The sequence below is a fragment of the Primulina eburnea genome, chromosome 13 (genome assembly GCF_022965805.1).
Source record: "Primulina eburnea isolate SZY01 chromosome 13, ASM2296580v1, whole genome shotgun sequence".
In the NCBI taxonomy this organism is placed as follows: domain Eukaryota; kingdom Viridiplantae; phylum Streptophyta; class Magnoliopsida; order Lamiales; family Gesneriaceae; genus Primulina; species Primulina eburnea.
In genome coordinates this window covers 26648617-26667323 of record NC_133113.1, presented here as the reverse complement: position 1 = coordinate 26667323, position 18707 = coordinate 26648617, and the positions used below count along the sequence as shown (strand labels likewise).

Genomic DNA, 18707 nt, shown 5'->3' with positions numbered 1-18707 from the left:
ATAAGAGTAAATCTAAGGTTGGTACTAACGAGTTTATAATTTCTTAATTTCAAGTATATCAACAGAATCGAGAGAAATTGAGAACAATAATATGTATCAATACAGCCACAATCCGGGTTGATATAACTGGAAAATATCCAAGGGTACGAGATGAAACTAAATTTCTATCTAAGGAAGTCAACGCATTGTAATAATGGGGCTTTAGCCTCGGTTTATATTACTTCACCTAGCTTCCCAGAAATATCATCATTTTCAAAGATGAATCCATGAAGTTGTTCATGAAACATGAGCAAAGTCCAGATGATATATTCTACAGATATACTTCTTCAGTGTAACACCAGAACCAGCTGAAAAGGACTTATATGAGGCTATTCATTTTATCAAGCTAAGGAGACCAAATATAAATATTTAGAAATTTATCAAAGATCCTCCTCCAGCAAAGAAACATTCATTGTTGCTTCATTCTACGAATATGACATCTCTACCAGGAGAACATGAGGTCTATGGGTCTGTCTTACATTGATGGACATAGTCAAGTTTCTATTTAATTTTTATTAAAATTTTGTAAATGGATATTTCTGTTAAATAATATTACAGAGAAAACTACAAGTCTTGTAGAATACATATTTGAAAAGAAAATAAATCTTCCGTCGAACAACAAGCTGCCGCAAAACAAAAAAACTCGCCAGAAATTTTGTAACATGACTCATGTAGGAAGTTAGTTAGAAATCATCTGCCTGGATTGCCCGAAAAAAATGAGCCAAAATTCGATAAAGGCTTTCGAACAAAAACTGGTTGAAAACATCTTGTAGAAATATGACCAAGTGGTGAGGGACCACACAAAAAACAATTTTCTCAAGGAACTCGAAAGAAAAAGATTTCCCGACAGAAATAAAGAAGGCATGTGAGATATGACTCATTACCACAAAAAGATAGGTCCACTAATTAATGGAATATTGGACCATTAGCTAATAAAAGAATGGACCACTCAACCAACTACTACAAGACATTGTCGGCCACAACTGACAGTAAGAGAAAGAAACAATTCAAGATTGAAGTTTGGATTTCAAATCCATCAAGACGTTTATATTTATCAAGATAGAAAAAGAAGATGAAAACATCATTCAAACTTTTCATTTTATTTCAAATAAATTTGTAATATTTCTCTTTCTAGTTTATGTGTATGGTATTTCCAGCTTTGATAAGTAGCAAAACAAGTTTATACATGAGATTACAATGTAACAATAATATGTGTGTTTGAATGAAAGAACCAAGGTTTATGCCCTTCTCATGTATTATTTTCAAAATTAAATTTATTTGTTGTACACCATAAGGTAGGAAACAATACATGGTTGTGCTAAGTATTGTTGAATGAATATACTTCAGCAACTATCTGTTGCGACTCTATGTGTTAGGCTGTGAGAAGCAATATGTATGAAATGCCCACTACACGTATTTCTTAAAAACTACTTGAATTTTTTTTTACCTCTAATCTATTCGGCCGAAAATAGACACACAAACACACACATACATACATACATACATACATACATACATACATATATATATATATATATATATATACACATACATTTGCACCAATTTAAAAATAAAACAACCAACCATATTTGAAATTTCAAATGAAATAGTTTAAAACCTCAAAATCGTCAAACATTTGTCAATCCTAACTTATCAATATTTCAAAATAAAGCTAACTCTAACAACCTCTTCAAAAACCACTCAAAAGCATAATAACAGTCGTAAAAATCTTTAACATAAACTTTAAATCATAAATGCGAAAAACAAGCGATGATCCTCGAGTTATGTGCACCTTCAGTCCAGTAAGATCAACCATCAATACCTCCACTAACATCAATATCATGCTCACCTGCATCCATCACACCTAGTGAGTCTAATGACTCAGCAAATCATAATCTCTATGACAAATAATACGTATACAATCACATACAACAGTGAAAATATTTTTATTTAAAATAACATTTCGTAATCATGCATAAACTTAAACATTTTTCATATCATCATAAACATATTCATTTTCATCATATATGTATACGTTTTCCTTTCATTGAATTCAGATCGTAATTGTGACTTTCGCATTAGCTGAAGGTCAATGGATCCATCTACATGTAACCATAGTACTGGGCGGCGGGGACATCAGTGATACTCTCAGCCGTCAACTGAGTCTTGGCCTTACATATCATCGTATTAGTCACAATTATTTCACTTCCTTCAACGTTTCATATTTTCATTATAAAATTTCATAAACATTCAAAATAAACATGTTATCATTATTTACAACATTCAGGGCACTGTCAGGACGTCTAACATTTTTGGGTGTAAAATGACCGTTTTAACCCTAGTAGCATATTTTTCTGTATTTATCCTTAGATCTTGGAACGACGTCCCAAATCGTCCCAAACTTATCCTAATACATTAAGACACTCCCATAAATATTTTTTAGGCTTAAACTTTAGCTTTTCGATGGGTTTCCCAATCCGTTTTTAAACTTAGACATACATCCCGATTTTGACTCGTATGGACTCGAATCTTAACCAAACTTGAACCAAAGCTTCCTAACACATAACTAAACCATATTCAATCGAATTCAAGCCAATCAAGACCCTTGAACAAGCTTAGGAAGGTATTGAATTTTTCTGCACATGGAGTCCTAGTTCTAGTGTGATTCAATCATATGCTATTTCGATTCCAGCCTTTAACCACTTGGTCCAGACCCTAGTCGACCCTCCTAGGACTCTAACCAAACCCTCTAGGACCCTATTAGACCAGCCCCCCTTACCCATGCACGTAAACGTATAGGTTCCTTCCCCAAGTCTCGGCCGCTCAAACCCGATCACACATGCACATGCGTGCCACTTGCCCTCAAGCGATCTCCTAGCCTTCAAACCACCCCTCGTGCAACTACCCTAAGACCGAAATACAGCCCTTGTAGGACTCCTATCCATTCCCTAACAGCAGCTACAGCCGTGGCTCACTAAGGAGACCCTAGCCGAAGAGTCCCAACCCTCTAGGACTCTCAATTTCGTTTCTTATCATACCTGATCATTTCCAGCCTTGTGCAACCGTGTCTAGCCTCCTAAATCCTCTGAAATTCATCTCTTTTTATTGCCCTAATATGGCATCCCCTTTATGCACCATTAACAAGAGTTTTGGATCATTAAAACATGAGTTTTTGGCCGTGGCATGTAAAAAAAAACGAAAATAAAATATGTACGTCATGTTTTTCATGCAAGGATAATTAAATAAATATAATATGGTGAAAAGATGTTTGAAAGAAAGTTAAGGCGTGTCTTTGCGTGTTTTACCCACGCAATTAAGTTGAGATGCAAAGAATGACGACGAACGGAACCCATGCTTGCTTTTCTCTCAAAGGCGTGTGTTTCCTCCTCAAACTCACCTGTGGTGTGTGCTGAATTCTGATTGGGAGAGTCTTTGTGTGTGTCTGAGGGGAGAGGCGTGTATTATGAGGTTTTGTTTTAGGTGTTTATGACTTTTTGTTTTAATTAAAACTCAATTGCAAGCCTATGCCCATTAATCAAGGTATAATAGGCCTACTAAACCTATTAAGAAATATTTAAATATTTTGCTTAGAAAAAGTTCTTGAAAATATTAGCCGAATTCTCAAAAAATTCATATTTTCGTTGAAAATCGAATACCGTTTAAAAATACGACTCGGCGTATAAAATCACCACAAAACACCTCATTTTCGAAAGTTCCAATTAAATACACCGCACTTTAAACAATTAAAAATAATTGTTTAATTAAAATATTTTCTTTTATATTGTCCCCGGACTCCGTTCCTCGATCGTGTCTCAAATAACTTTTTAAAACACCGTTTTTATACATTAATGTAGAAAAGTACATTTTAAATATGTAAACATACTCACCATATTTAATTTATGCAATTAAAACAATTTAATTAAAATACATACGAAGTTTATTTTCTTGCATGCATGTGGTTCACGTGTACCTTCAAATTTTCGGGACGTTACAATGTAAAGCTCGATGTATACGACCCGTCGACACTCCAGTCAATGAGGAATAATATTTAATGTATTATACTGAAGTATGATGAGCCATAAAAAAGATATGATTTATAGATTAGAAACCTTGCACAGCCTTATGCTTTTGGGCAGACTCGATAAGTATAACAATATCATATACTCAGATAAAAAAAAGAAAAACTAAATAAAAAATAGAGGTAAATGGGAGTAAAGACTGAATAGGGAAAATTTCTAAACATAGGTGTTGAATGTCTCCAATTTATGATTTTTCTAGTTATTTTTTATACAATCCACGGTGATTCATTTTTATGTTCACTTTGTCAAAAAAGTCTTAGAACTTAATTTTTTTATTTTAAAAGAATCTACGTTACAAACTTGACTCTGATATGTAGTGTACCCCTTAAACAATAAATCTTAATTAAGTTCGAAATTAAGTCTGGAAAATTTTTCTTGCCTAATCTTATTCATACATGGTTCAGTCGTTATTCTACTTTTTGATTTTTTTCCATTATTCAGTTTTTGCCATCATATTTAGGTTTTGATGCTTATATTCTGTTAGTGATTTAATGTGCTTTTGTAACAGACTGAGAAATGTGGAATGGGCATTGTGGCTGAAGAAGATATCAATCAAGGGGAGTTTGTGATAGAATATGTTGGAGAAGGTTAAACCATTTGTTATTCTTGTTTATGTTTTATAGAAATACTGAAATCTGAGATGTAGTTGATCCTTTCTGCAATAATTTTTGCATCGCAGTTATTGATGATAAAACATGTGAGGAAAGATTATGGAAAATGAAACACCGTGGAGAAACAAATTTTTATCTGTGTGAAATCAACCGAGACATGGTGATTGATGCCACATACAAGGGAAACAAGTCAAGATACATAAATCACAGTTCTTGTCCCAATACCGAAATGCAGAAATGGTTGGGCTGATTCTTGTTTCAACTCTAATTTACACTTCTTTGTAACTTCTCACACAACTTTCTGTCAGGATGATCGATGGTGAGACAAGAATCGGTATATTTGCCACACGTGATATTAAAATGGGCGAGCATCTGACCTATGACTATCAGTATGAGCTTATACTCTATATTCCTGAAGCTTATTGGACTAGGAGTCTCTCAGAGCACCCTATATCGATAATCCAGTCTAACAAGTGTATCAGGTTTGTGCAGTTTGGTGCAGATCAAGATTGCCACTGTGGTGCTGCAGACTGCCGGCGAAAACTGGGGGTCAAACCAAACAGAACAAAAATGCCTTCTTCAGACGCTGCATTGAAAATAGTGGCATGCCAAGTGGCTGGAAACTCGGCCGAGGTGAAATTAGTTGTATCATACAAACTTGCTTGTTTTCCTTGTTTTTATATTATACTCCTACATAACTGACATTTGTATTTTGGAAATGCTTGACCTGTATTTTTCCTGGTGCAATTAACAGAATGGGTATTGGTGTTAGATTTTGTGTTAAAAAAAAACACAAGCACAGTGTTCGATATGCTCGATATTCTCTTCTTTGATTCTCTTATTTACTTTGTTCTGAAGAATTTATTAAGTGGGAACTTAGTTTTTATATCATATTTTGTTAGGCGTATTCAAATGGAGTTCCTGTTGTAGGTGGGCTGATCTACTCAGTTTCTTATCTCATCTTTTTAATGCATAGTTTTCAAGTATGATTAAGTTTTTGAGGCGTGTTTGGCTATAATGTTGGTTGCCATTTGTTTCTTTTTCAGGAGGTTTACTTAATGCTTCCTCTCAGAGAAGGAAGAGGCACCGTAATTGCATCGGTTCTGTTATTAAAATATTTAATTTTTCTGATAAAAGGTGTGAGTTATTATATTGTAGAATTGTATCAGGCATTTTATCCCCAGTCGATGAATATAGTTCTGTTGTCTCTTCTGCTGAAGTATTTTTAATTTTCTTACATTAGTCTCCATGTAGGTGCTTGATAACTTTGCATATCCCTCTTTTTTAATGCTCTCAAGTATATTTGTGATGCCCAACTTAATTCAGCATCCTATGATTTTAATGTATATGATGAAAAGAATAATTCGATATGTGTGGAATAGTTATTTTTGGTGAGAGTACAAGTTAGCCAAAATAATTTCAGGCTAGTGCCCATGGAAAAACGGCTCTCATATACTCTCCATATGATATCTTTTAGCTCTCCTCTGTTCTTTTCACTTCTCCTGTGTTCTGAATGTTCTCTTGGACGTTTTCATTTTATCAGGTCATTTGGGCTAATAAGACGTTTTGATAATACCACGAGAAAGCATCTGGTGAGGCAGGAATCTTATAATGTTGCAACATATTTTGACAAGAGTTCTCTGCAAATTAACTCGTTTTTGTTGACAGATCGCTTTTGAAGATGGAAATTCAGAGTTCCTAGACTTATCCAAAGAAGAATGGGAATTTTGTAGATGCTGAATGTACTTTGTTTGGTTACTCAAAAATTCACACCTTGTGACAAAGGTACTCTAATGTTTTATGCTAGTCTTCTTCCATATCATGTTCATTTCTGGTGAACTTTAGTGATTTAGAACTGAAGTGAAAGGAGAAACAAGGTAGAGCGTCGTTGAGTGTTTTGAGCATGGTTTGAAACTTCAGCACTCTCTTCTCTAAAGAACCGATATGTGTGTATTTTTAGTGACTTTGTTAAGAGTTTCTGCTGCATTTTCTTTTCCATTTTACTAAATTTCTATGATGTCACCAAACTAGTGGAAATTTGTTTTGAAATAAATGTCATAATCCAAGTTACTTTACGCCATTCTACCATGGCTGATAGAAGATACAGTTGCAGCAGGAAGCACGAAGTTTATTGTTGCATCGTTTTGTGGGATCGTTGAAAGAATGAGTCATAGTTGAGGTCGGCATTTGTTTTCATGTACTGCGTATCCAAGCTGCCTGTATTCTTTTGCAATTCATTTGTTCTTTTGCAGATAGAGCGTGGGTCTAATTTTTCTTGGTTTTTTTGCGATGTGACAGAGCTGATATAATGTAAATGATCATGCCTTTGTTCAAAAAACACACAAGATACATACATTACAGATTTGTAACTATGCTCTGTGTAAATTTGAGATGAAAATCTCGAATATTATTTCATCGGGATAATCTCATGTTATATAGATTATAATAATTTAACTACCTTAAAAAAGGTCAGAAAAAATATCATTCTATCTAATTTTACAAAATTTAAACATAACAAATATTATCATATATTTATCTACACTCTTCCTCAAGCTTGACAGTATATGTTGTTGAGGTCGAACTTGTTGACAAGAAACTCATGGTTGCGTTCAGACAATCCCTTTGTAAGTAGATCAACAAGTTGATTGGATGTGGATATGTATTCAATGCTAATAATCTCTTCATCAAACTTGTTCTTGATACTTCCACGTGTTCGTTCTGTCGTGATAAATCGGGTTATGAGTATACTGATAGTTGACTTGTTGTCACAATAGAGTTGTATAAAATCCCTGCATTTGATTTTAACTTCCTTTAGTACTCTCTTAATCCAGAAAAGCTCACAAACTTCATGTATCATGGCTCTATATTCGGTTTCTGCACTGCTCTTGGCAACAACTGACTATTTCTTTCTCTGCTATGTCACCATATTTCCCCATACCGCTGTACCATATCGTGATGTTGACTTCCTAGCAGAAATAAAACCAGCCCAATCGGCATTTGTAAAACTATTCACTCTTCGATCATCGTTATTTGTGAAGAATCAACCTCTGCCTGGAGGTTGTTTCAAGTATCTGAGAATTCTATAGACTGCATCCAGACGACCTTGACGTGGTGAATGCCTATATTGGCTTGCTAGACTTACTGCAGATGTAATGTCAGATCAAGTACGTGAGAACTAGATAAGTTTCCAAACGAGACGTTGATATCTCATTACATCCACTACTTTACCTTCAAACAATTTTTGTTTGTTTGCCAACTCGATTGGTGCCTTACTTGGCTTACACCCCAACATGCATGTCTTTTCTAATAGATCCAAAGTATATTTTCTTGGTGAAACTGAAATGCCCTTTATGCTCCTAGCCATCTCCATTCCCAAGAAATATCTCAAACTTCCAACTTCTTTAATCTCTAACTCTCTTGCCATCATACTCTTAACTCCTTTCATCTCTTGACTATCATCTCCGGTTGATAACAATGATCTTTCATTTCTCATAATGTTTGACAAACAATGTATGGTCGGCTTGTCCCTGATTATATCCAAACTTCTTGATGACTCTAGAAAATCTATCAAACCATGCACATGGAGATTGTTTCAGTCCATGAAGTGATTTGTTAAGTTTGCACACTATCTGCTTTCCTAAATTGTTTTCGAAACCAGGTGGTTGGCTAATGTAAACTTCCTTTTTGAGATTACCATTAAGAAATGCATTTTTTATAGAAGCTGTTGTAAAGGCCAATAAAGGTTAGCAGCTAGTGACAAAAGAATCCTCAGAGTATTGAGCTTAGCAAATGGTGCAAAAGTTTCAGTGTAATCAACACCATAAGTCTGAGTGAAGTCTATGGCAACCAAGCGTGCTTTGTGTCGTTCGATTATACTATCTGCCTTATGTTTTATAGCGAATACCCACTTGCATTCTACTGTGTTCTTGCCATGCGGTAACTCTACCAAACTCCAAGTGTTGACTATTTCAAAGCATGAATTTCCTTTAGCACTGCAACTTTCTACTCGTAAATTTCTAGAGCTTCATGAACTGACTTGAGAATAATCTCACTAGACATTTTTGAAGTAAAAGTACACAATGACTGATAAAGATTTGAATATGAGACATATTTGGAAATGAGATGTCGTCTGCTAGTTCTATCATCTTTCCTAATTTTTTTGGTAACATCAAGAATAATACCTTGACTGAGGATTTAATATCAGTTTGTCGTCTTGGTTGTGATTAGGAATATCTTTAATAACTCGAGGTTTTCATGTTGAGTAGACGAATTCTGATTGAGGTGTTGAGTCTCATCCTGGTTCAAATACAAAAGAAGTGGATTATGATGCTAGAGTGGTAGATTTATTTGTTTGAGGAATGATATGAGTGAGACATACAAAGAATGTGGTGTCTGGGCTGAGGACTAGAATAAGTGTTGTATTCCAATAAGCTTCTCTTTCCAAATTTATCCTATGTTTATCTATCCTCTGTATAATTGTCGTAGGTGTAAAATTAGCTGAGAATGTGCACCAAATCTAAAATGTAATAAACTTCTGAATAGGAAATGAACTCGTTAGGAATACTGATGATGCTTGTTTCTATTTGATAGTGTATCTTAATTTGTCTGCTAGTGTCATTTTTTAAATTATTGATTATTTTCTCGAAGAATTCTGTTGTTGCCTGGCTTTTTGTTAATTGTCCCACATCGGTTGGATAAATAACCTTTGAGTGGTATATATGGGATTGGACAATCCTCCCCCCTTGAGCTAGCTTTTGGGATTGAGTTAGGTCCAAGTTCCAATCTTAACATGGTATCAGAGCCCGGGTTTCACCGTTATGTGTTGGACTACCTACAATTAGGCCACCCGTTCTGCCCATAATTGGGTCATTTGTAAACTCCACGCTCCAGATGTTCATTATTGGGCGTGAGAGGGGTGTGTTAATTGTCCCACATCGGTTGGATAAATAACGTTTGAGTGGTATATAATGGGATTGGACAATCCTCCCCCTTGAGCTAGCTTTCGGGGTTTAGTTAGGTCCAAGTTCCAATCTTAACACTTTTCGTTTTCCTTTTCCTTTCTTTTTTAGATGTTCTTGCATTCTAGACTTTGATTTACAAATTTTATTTTGTACATTTTATCATATTTTGATTTATTTTTTGTGGTTGGGTTGTAATTTAAAATGAGGGCTTATTAACTCGAGTTTTATGGATAGTAAGGTAACCGGATAGTGTTCACAAATTTATATTCGAATTTGAGTTTTGAATTTAAATTTACAACAAAACTTTAAAAATATTATTTTTAATTTTAAATATGGATTAGATCAATCCATCTCATAAATATAAATTAACGAGACATTCTCATAAAAGTCCTACTCTTACATTGACATCGAGTTTTATTAAGCAAAAACTTGTATTGATGTGTAACATGGAAAATTCTTCGTTCAATTGTAATAAAAAAAACTAACTTAATATTAAATCATAAGTTTGTGTTTTCGTTTGAAATTAAATATTATTTTAAAATAATGACCGTGCACACCCATTTCCCCGCCAATTGCCTTGGAATTTCCCTCTTACCCAACATCTGCAAATAGAGCCGTGTAGAAATGTCGGCGCTCGTCTAGAGACATCATACACTCGTACAAGCGCTGCTTTCGCGTGGCCCCATCAAGGAGGATGATTTTCGCTATGTCTTCTCTCACACCGCCGGGAAATCCTCAGGTTTGTATGATTGCTTCCAGTAAGTGGTGGTGTTGCTGAAGCTTGTTTTAATTGCCTTGATTTGGTGGGGATTTGTACTGCTTGTATGATTTCGTTGGTAAAAATATGCTTTATCAAATGATTTTTGCTGTTGTTATGTGTTCCATGTCGAGAATGCGCTGTGCATATCATCTGTGATTTTGCAGGTACACAGAAGCAGCTATTTAATGAATATCTTCGAAAAATAAATGCTGAATTAAACTATGTTCAGTTTGAGTGGCGAGCATGCAGAAACCGATTTGATGGAAATGTTTATTATGGAGTAGTAATAGTGTTTCAGATGATCAGTCCAAACTTGAACAAAGTATACTGTGCCTGAGATTACTTTTTACAAACGCATTGTAAGAATTTTTTCTATGCCTGCCTGCATTTCTTTTAAGGTGTGCTTATTGACGGAAGGATTTGATTTGGGTAGAGATTTGAAGAGTGAAATCGAAATGATTTGGATCTTGAGTTTATTTCAATTCCATCATGATTATCATTGCATCTATGTAAACTAACAAATGAGTGGATTTGAAATTTACTCCACATAAAGTTGTCTCACATGTCAAATCAAATCCCTCAATCTAAGCCCTCTATGAGGTGAAGGATTTAATAAATAAAATAATAATGATAGAAAATAATGAGACTTGGTGTTTCTGTCTTATTTTTTTGGTTCAAAGTAGTCGGTCATAAATTTTGTGTCAAATTAACCGAGGCAGAATTTCCTCTTTGTTCCACACATTGGACGAAGTCGTTTGCTACAGATTTTAGGTAATTGGATTATGCGTGTCATTTAGACTTCTAAATCATAATCAGCATAGGTACTTTATAACCCTGTGATTTAAGGTTCAGAAACCAAAGAATGCTGCTCCTCTTTGATAGAAATAGGGCAAGGGTGAATGTCTATGAATATTATTGCTTTTGTTTACAATGTAGCACACCGTATCAACTTAATGGTTCGAGTCTTTTTACATCGACGATTATTCTTTTTTTTTTAAGTTGATGTTTACTTTGTGATCGAAATTCATTTTAGGTCGAAGCTATTATCCAAGATGTAGAAGCCACTGGCAGCATTTCCAAATGTGATGCTCTGAGAACACAGGTTGGAGACACAGGTTGCTTGAAATCTTTGTGACCCACTATTTATTGCAGAGAGATATTTTATTTTGTGTAATTCATAACTTGTTTGGGCAAACGATTGGGATATATGCCTGCATACTCACAGAACATGGTCCCTAGGTATTAGACATGAATTTGGGACTCTTGGTTTTCTTATGCAATATGTGATGGAGAAAGGAAGCAATTAATCGTGGCCGATATTACTTTGTACTTCAGTAAAACAGTTATTATTCTCTGTACTATTTGGAACTTATGTTCTTTGAATTGCTGTATTCTTGGAGTCACTGCCTTTAATTTTCTTGCTCTATAATCAGTTCTTGCACGAGTCTCTGTTTTATTTGGAACTTCTGTTTTTTGAATTGCGGTTCATCCGGTCACTGATTCACAGTCACAGGTCGGTGTGGTCCAGATCCCTCCTGCCTTGAAGAGTTTCTCTGTCACGAAAGGAAAACACTCTTGAACAATTGGTAAATGATCAGTGGCTTTGTTCCACAACAGAAGGAAAAATCGGTCTCTGAGTAAGATCCTTTCTCGATCTGCGAAGCTGGTTCCGGAGTAATGAGTTTCCCGCATGTGAAGTTTGTAATGAAGCTGCGGTTAAGGTTTGTATCATGCTGAACTTTATTATCGTTTAATATGTGTCTGCATGCTGCTGTTGACAAGGCTTTGAACCATAAAAACCACAAAATTAACTCCTCATGCTAAACTTCCGCAACAGTAGCAGTCCAGCTGATTTATTTTCTGTACTTACCTTGATCAAACTAGGAGTTGCCTATTACACTATCCTCTAGAGGTCTTAACTCAATATTTGAACCCACTTTTATTAATTATTTTTACATAATTATTGTATGATTTTTATAATTTATATTCCCATTAGCCTTTGTGTTAGGCTTCTCAGATTCATTCTTTTGATAAGATAGATGATGCTACCTCAGAAAACTATCTGTGTCATTAATTTTTTAGCAGGCTGAACTTTGCCTGAATGAAGATTGTAATGTTCGACTACATCAGCACTGCCTGCAAAAGAAATTCACAACAAAGGGTACTATTTCACCTCTGTCATGGTGCCTTGAAATTCACCTTTTCACACGAGGGTGTGGATTTATATCATTGTCTATGAAATGCAGATTGAAAAAATATGCCCTGGTTGTGGTACAAAATGGCCTGGCTTTATCTTCAAACCATAATCTGTAGAAGAAGACATTCTTCCTCATGTTCCCACTCAGAAAACACAGCATTCTGAATCTTCTATGAGAAAGAGGCGAAAGATCCCACCTGGAAGCTAGTGCTGATGTCACAGGCTCCAATTCTGCTCAAACCCTCTCAGGCCTTCCTGACACAAGAGGATGACTCAAAGGTCTACCCGACTAAGTGCCAGTTAACATCTACACATCCAGCCTATTTTGTGATTCATGCCAACGTTTTTTGAAGAAGCGATTTGAAATTAGCCTTGGTTGAAATTTGGGAGCTTAGTTTGAAAGGTTTTAGCAACCTTTCGCTGTAGATAACTGTGAATTTTATTTAGGCAAATAGCACAGCACATATCTATGATATATATGGCTTACACAACGTCGAAAAGTATCATTCAGGTGGATATCTATGGATGCCTAGAAAGCAGAAAGTGTGGGATCATTTGTTGAAATCATAAATCTGCTCATTTTCATCTAAGAATATAAAGTTCAAAGCATGGGATCATGTAAGATAACAAACAAAAGGGAATTGGAGCAATCTGAACTTGTTGCAATATTTATTGACCACTCTCATGCTCTCTGGATTTCACTATGTTTACAAGAGATTATCTGAATCCTTCAGAACACATTGGAGCTCCTTAAGTGCTCGAAGAGAGCGGAATCAACTAGAACACCTAATTCCGAATCCATTACAGCAGTTAAGGAAGAACAGGCCGCACCAATACACTGCTTGAAGAAGGCTAGCAACGAGGACAGAGCTGAAAATTTAAACTTTAAACCAGCATGTTTAAAATAATAGACTATTTGATTTTTTTATTGTTATTTTTTTCAAAATCTATTTATAAATTTCTTTAAAAATTATAAATTTTAATCTTAAAAATTTGGAAACTAAGAGTTGGCACGTAGATGGGACCACATGGGTCTTGGCCTCTTGGGACCTAAACTTTAGCAAGATTTTTTATTATTATTATTCGCAAGTTTAGGTGCAATTTGATAGACTGGGCCTGTGAGAAAGTTGATGTACAACAGATTGGGCTGGAACCATCTGATTATACGAGCCGTTGGGCCCAACAATTCCTTTGTCCTTGTAGCAGTTTTGTCTCCGAAGAGGCGCTGGCTGGCCATGGATGTGAATTCATGGTTCAGACGCAGTTTTAACAAGCTTAAAATCACCTCCCAATCCCATCCCTCCTCCGCCGCCCCTGCTTCCGACGTAGCGCCGTCATCTCTTTCCAGAAACAAAATCAAAGAAGAAGAGGAGCAGCTATACGGTGTAACCGATCGCTTGGTAGAATTCGTCAAATCCTTCTCAATTGAAACTTTCAGAAGCTTTTCTCTACCCGGTATTCACTCTTAATTACCGCCATTCATCACTATATGCGTATTATATATTTGTGGTAACTCCGCTGGGTTGGAGATTTCGCAGATGGCGAGGGAAGTATTGCTGATGGTGGAAATTCTGGAAATGTACGGAATGATCTTTCCGATTGGCAAGAAAATCACGCGATGCTTGTTCTTTCCAGAGTCAAGGTTTCTTTTCTCTCTTTTTTCAATGTTATTTGCAGTTAAACTTCCTAACTGGATTTGCTTCTCTAGGAACTTTCACAGCTTAGGTTTAAGTTATGTCCTCGGTATTTGAAAGAACAGCAGTTTTGGAGAATATATTTCGCCCTTGTGAGGAGTTATGTGACCGAGTGAGTTTCCTAACTCTGCCTGTCATTTTTCTGTAGATTGTTTAATCTAGCTATTTTTTCTTGAAACACTGTTAGTACATTGTTTATGTTAAATGCTGTTATGTGGTTAGCACCACTATATCAGAGGATTGGTTCTTACGGTCGTTGCATTGACTAGAGCAGTTGAGTTAACCATTGGATTGATACTGGTTGTTTTCATCGGTTTTTTGGTAGCCAGTGATGCTAATAATCTGGCATGGAAGCAAAACCATCTTAATTCTTTTGCTTAGTTTTTAGTTAGTGTGCTGCTATCTAAATCTAACATGTTAGTGATAAAATGATTAACATCATACGCACTTTGTTATTTCAATTATTAAAATTGACTAAATCTCATCCATAATACAATATGAGCGGCAATTGTGTCTTTCTAATTACCCTTAGTCGTTGAAGGCCACATTTAATGGAACCTTGGTTGTTTAAAGACTTTCATTTTACTCGGATAGTTTACTTCCTTAGCAGTTGCTACATCTTCGACTTTATAATTTATAGTCTTCAACGACAAGTTTAGCGCACAGGCCAAGCCCCTTGCACATCCTAGATTAAGTGTTCTATAACCAAATATATTTAGGTTGTGTTTGGATTGGGAGATTTGGATTTGAGTGATTATTTGAGAGATGAATTTGAAATCAACCACTATGACTAAAAAACTAACTATTTTAGGATTTGAAGTCCATCGTCAAGCGAGTTGTCCAAATAAACCAATAAATTTATTATTATGCATTTGAAATCTCTAACTTCAAATACATTTATCAAAAATGAAATCTTACAGTTAAACAATTTGAATTGGTCTTATACTATTAATAGGAGAAAAAAGACAGTTAGTTAATTTCTGGGTTTGACGTCGCACGCTCTTAAAGTTTTTCACTGATTTCCATTTTCCACCAAAAATACTTGTGGAAGTGTACTGGTTTCATTTATGTACTAATAAGATTAAAAATAATAAATAATTAGTTATTTGAGAATTACTAGACCAATCTGAGTATCTTATTTCTATCAATATTAATCGAGATCTGGGTTTTGATATATATCTTCTGTGTTAGAGAAAAACTGAGAATTTTCAAATCGAAATATTTTCTATTGACAGTTTTTTGATGTGCATCGAACAATAATTTGCAAGAAGTGATGGTGGTACAAGAAAATAGATATAGATTGAGATAAACTGTGTACTCCAGCATTCGCAAAATGATCTGCAAGTGAAATTGTAACCATATGGGCCCGCATGTTTTAGATCCATTACAAGAAGTGATTTCTTCTTTTTATCTATTACCAAGAAAACAATTGATTCGACCGTGAAACTTGATGAGAAGGCAACAGCTTGGATAACAGTTTCATGGATAGAAGACATTAAGGAACCTTTCTTGTGTAAAGTCGGGAAGTCGGGAAATCAGAAATCGAAACCATCGATCCTTTTGCTAAAACTTCGTTCAGAAAACCTCATTTAGTAACTTTGACTCTAATTTTTTAAATGGGGCTTCAAAGTATGAAAAGTTTTGTAGAATGCTTTGATCAACCACTTTCACCTCACGGCATGATCCGTATTTCTCTCTGGAATGTGCATGGACATTGACAAAACTTTTTATATTATTGGATGAAGTTGAAAATGACATGTTTGCAGAATGTAAGTAAATCCTTATATTTGTGCTAAGTTCAGATATGAGTTGCGTGCTGTACGGCTAGCCAAGCTCAAACAGGTTAGGGCAGAAAGCGATAATGTCTCCAACAGCAGTGCCTGTGAAGTTGAAATGTCTGACGTGAAATTCATACTGCCCCCGGACTCTGGGTCTTCTGTGGAACAAAAGTAACATGACCACCCTTAAAAGTCATAACCCAGGGTGAGGTACTGATTTTTTCCCTTTTTGTTTGTATGTAAATAAATCTTATGCTTTAGTCTGAATTAATTCATTGGACTAGAGTTCTTTTGTTTCACTTCTGTTATGTGTTTAACAAGTTTATTTCGGTGATTGAAAAACAGATATTGACTATCACTTTTTTATACTTGTTCTTTGACTCGGGAAGGCGGGTCTCTTCATATTTAAACGGATGGATTTCTTGGTATAACTTGAAATAGAACTAACTTTTGCTAGGCTGATCTGTTTGCAAGTTTGTTTTCATTAGTGATATCAAGGAAACCATTAGATGTAGTGAGCAGTGAGATTTCTTTATGGCCTCTAGTCCAACTGAACCCTACATCCCAGGTCCAATCTAATAAAGGCAAGAAATGATTTGGCTAGTGATACATAACTGACTGCTGACCTTCGTCACTGGTGCATCTGACCCTTCTTTATTTCCCTCGCTGCTGCATTGTTCCAGTGTCAGTTATTACGGAGACTACAGTATAATGAGCAAGTCTTTTCGTGGAATTCAACAACCTAGTTAGTGATTATCTAATTGAGTGAGCAACATCAAGGACATTTTGATTGGAAAACATTATACTATAGAGGCATACTACCTAAAATTAGGTGGCCACACAATAGTAAGACACTTGGTTTCTTTATCAAGTGTTAGACCCGAGTAACTCCAGATATATAACTCAGTTCCAATCTTGCAAACTTGAATCTGAGTCTCTGACATCAAGAAATCATTGAGATCAAGAGGAGAAAAAGGAAAATTAAGAATTCTGTTTTCATTTTGTTCTCTTCATGTGTCCGGTCACCTAGTTTAAAATAATGAATCTTTTTTTATTCGGACTGAATGACTGATATATTTGAATTGGGGAATGATTTGACCGATGGATTTCAAATTATATCAATCTTGAGTATATTTATAATCTACCATTATTAATATGAAATTACATGATTTGGTATGAAGTGGATTTGAAATTCACTTGGGTGTATTTGGATTGAGTAATTTCAAATCCATGGATTTTTCGATTTGAAAAAAGTATTTTCTCATTGTTTACGTAACTTAGACGAAATAAATTCAATTTTATCTTCCTACTTGTTTATAATATAAATATACTAATTATAAAGGATTTCAAATCCTTTAAATATTTGAGTCTTTTGAAATCCATTGTGATTGGTATAATGATAGTGTAAATAATGAGATAAATTTTCGTTTTCTTCTTTTTAAGTTATTTAACTATGAAAATAAATTAGAAATCATAGATCCAAATGTAACCTTGAATTTTGTCGCAATGGATTTGAAATTCATTATTCCAGTTATATCGATTCAAGCGAAATATAATGGAATCTAAAAGAGCCAAAGATCAAAAGTTTTGTTCCAGCTTCTAGTTGGATTTTCAAGCAGACAACACACTTTTCATATCTATATTCTGGATCGATCAAGTAGGACTTGTGACGCAATTTTGAGATAAGTAGTACGAAAAAAAATGCATGCACTTGAAATAAATGGCACCATCACCGAATCCAAAGATACGCGTTTGGACGCAGGAATAATGCAAGGGGGGCGATGCAGTGCTCCATGTGAATGGAAACAAGATTTAACCTTGCAACAAGATTCTTGTCTTTCATGAATTCTTTTAGATTTATGTAAATATACATAGAGATGTATGTACGTATATGTATTCGTTCCACCCTGCAGCCTTATCATCACAAGTTTCAGAGAAGCGGGACAACACACAGTAATAAATTGTAAAACAACAAAGTTTCATTGAAGGATGGCCTCACCTGACATGGGTCAGAAATACAGAACCTGAATCATCTCAGTTCGATTTTGCAACAATCCAAAAGACCTTTTCAAAACACGGCTTGATTAAATTACATTCAAGTTACATAATTTTTTTACTTTATACTTTTTAGAATCTTACATTAATAAACTGAGAAATTGAATACAATTATGAACGGGTGAAAGAAAGTAGCTGTTAATTAGCCAGCTAATTCTCCGTTTACACTTAGTTTTAAACATGACCCATTGCCCTGTTCAAGCGCAGAAATCGACATGGCATTTGAATTGGTTTACTGATTCCATGATGTATGATTTTTTTGGAAAAATTATTATTTATTTTTGAATAATCTGTTTGATGCTTGCTCATCTTTTAATTCTTGTCCTAGGATCGATACCCATGTGCCTTTTTCTGAGTATAGATTAGTTGGTGGGTTCATATGCCCAATTTCTTTCAACAGCAATCTGCTTGTTCTACCAAGACTCTCTACGTCGACATATGTGGCTGACTACTGGTATGTTTCAACTTCATGGTGGCTTATTACTGAAGGTGACCCGTGAATAATATGTATTCATTCACTGCCAAAATATAAA

At 35.1% G+C, this 18707-nt stretch overlaps 2 protein-coding genes and 1 long non-coding RNA gene across 13 annotated transcripts; all 3 read left to right on the top strand.

Moving 5' to 3' along the window:
* The first annotated feature begins 4337 nt into the window (after positions 1-4337).
* LOC140810779 (histone-lysine N-methyltransferase ASHH3-like) lies at positions 4338-6983 on the top strand. Its single transcript, XM_073168671.1, has 9 exons — positions 4338-4705; positions 4798-4969; positions 5038-5118; positions 5212-5362; positions 5632-5659; positions 5776-5866; positions 6273-6321; positions 6398-6514; positions 6797-6983. Exons 1-8 carry the CDS (start codon positions 4642-4644, stop codon positions 6467-6469), a joined length of 708 nt encoding a protein of 235 aa, XP_073024772.1. The 5' UTR covers positions 4338-4641; the 3' UTR covers positions 6470-6514; positions 6797-6983.
* A 2851-nt stretch (positions 6984-9834) lies between these two features.
* On the top strand, positions 9835-13372 carry LOC140810920 (uncharacterized). 5 transcript variants are annotated; one of them, XR_012113352.1, is made up of 5 exons: positions 9835-10429; positions 10615-11565; positions 11958-12171; positions 12536-12611; positions 12697-13372. It is a non-coding gene; the product is annotated as an uncharacterized lncRNA (long non-coding RNA). The 5 variants fall into 5 exon arrangements; XR_012113354.1 differs by lacking the exon at positions 9835-10429 and having other exon boundaries at positions 10445-10809; positions 11484-11565; positions 12697-13369; XR_012113355.1 differs by lacking the exon at positions 9835-10429 and having other exon boundaries at positions 10445-11565; positions 11964-12171; positions 12697-13369.
* A 434-nt stretch (positions 13373-13806) lies between these two features.
* On the top strand, positions 13807-18701 carry LOC140809483 (uncharacterized). Of its 7 annotated transcripts, none has more exons than XM_073167127.1 (5): positions 13807-14102; positions 14186-14289; positions 14356-14453; positions 16144-16329; positions 18575-18701. In XM_073167127.1, the coding sequence occupies exons 1-4, from the start codon at positions 13883-13885 to the stop codon at positions 16292-16294; spliced, it is 573 nt and encodes a 190-aa protein (XP_073023228.1). In that variant the 5' UTR covers positions 13807-13882; the 3' UTR covers positions 16295-16329; positions 18575-18701. The 7 variants fall into 7 exon arrangements, with proteins under 7 accessions (XP_073023228.1, XP_073023229.1, XP_073023231.1 ...); XM_073167128.1 differs by lacking the exon at positions 18575-18701 and adding an exon at positions 17882-18410; XM_073167130.1 differs by lacking the exon at positions 18575-18701 and adding an exon at positions 16803-17094 and having other exon boundaries at positions 16144-16324.
* The last annotated feature ends 6 nt before the right edge of the window (positions 18702-18707 follow it).

What these genes read in the sequence shown, in the direction of transcription:
- LOC140810779 (XM_073168671.1), top strand. Translation starts at nt 4,642, where the DNA reads ATGGGCATTGTGGCTGAAGAAGATATCAATCAAGGGGAGTTTGTGATA. An exon ending in GATAGAATATGTTGGAGAAG is followed by an intron (nt 4,706 to 4,797) that starts GTTAAACCATTT and finishes TTTGCATCGCAG; the next exon opens with TTATTGATGATAAAACATGT. An exon ending in CATCTGACCTATGACTATCA is followed by an intron (nt 5,119 to 5,211) that starts GTATGAGCTTAT and finishes CAAGTGTATCAG; the next exon opens with GTTTGTGCAGTTTGGTGCAG.
- LOC140809483 (XM_073167127.1), top strand. Translation starts at nt 13,883, where the DNA reads ATGGATGTGAATTCATGGTTCAGACGCAGTTTTAACAAGCTTAAAATC. An exon ending in CAGAAGCTTTTCTCTACCCG is followed by an intron (nt 14,103 to 14,185) that starts GTATTCACTCTT and finishes GAGATTTCGCAG; the next exon opens with ATGGCGAGGGAAGTATTGCT. An exon ending in TTGTTCTTTCCAGAGTCAAG is followed by an intron (nt 14,290 to 14,355) that starts GTTTCTTTTCTC and finishes TTGCTTCTCTAG; the next exon opens with GAACTTTCACAGCTTAGGTT.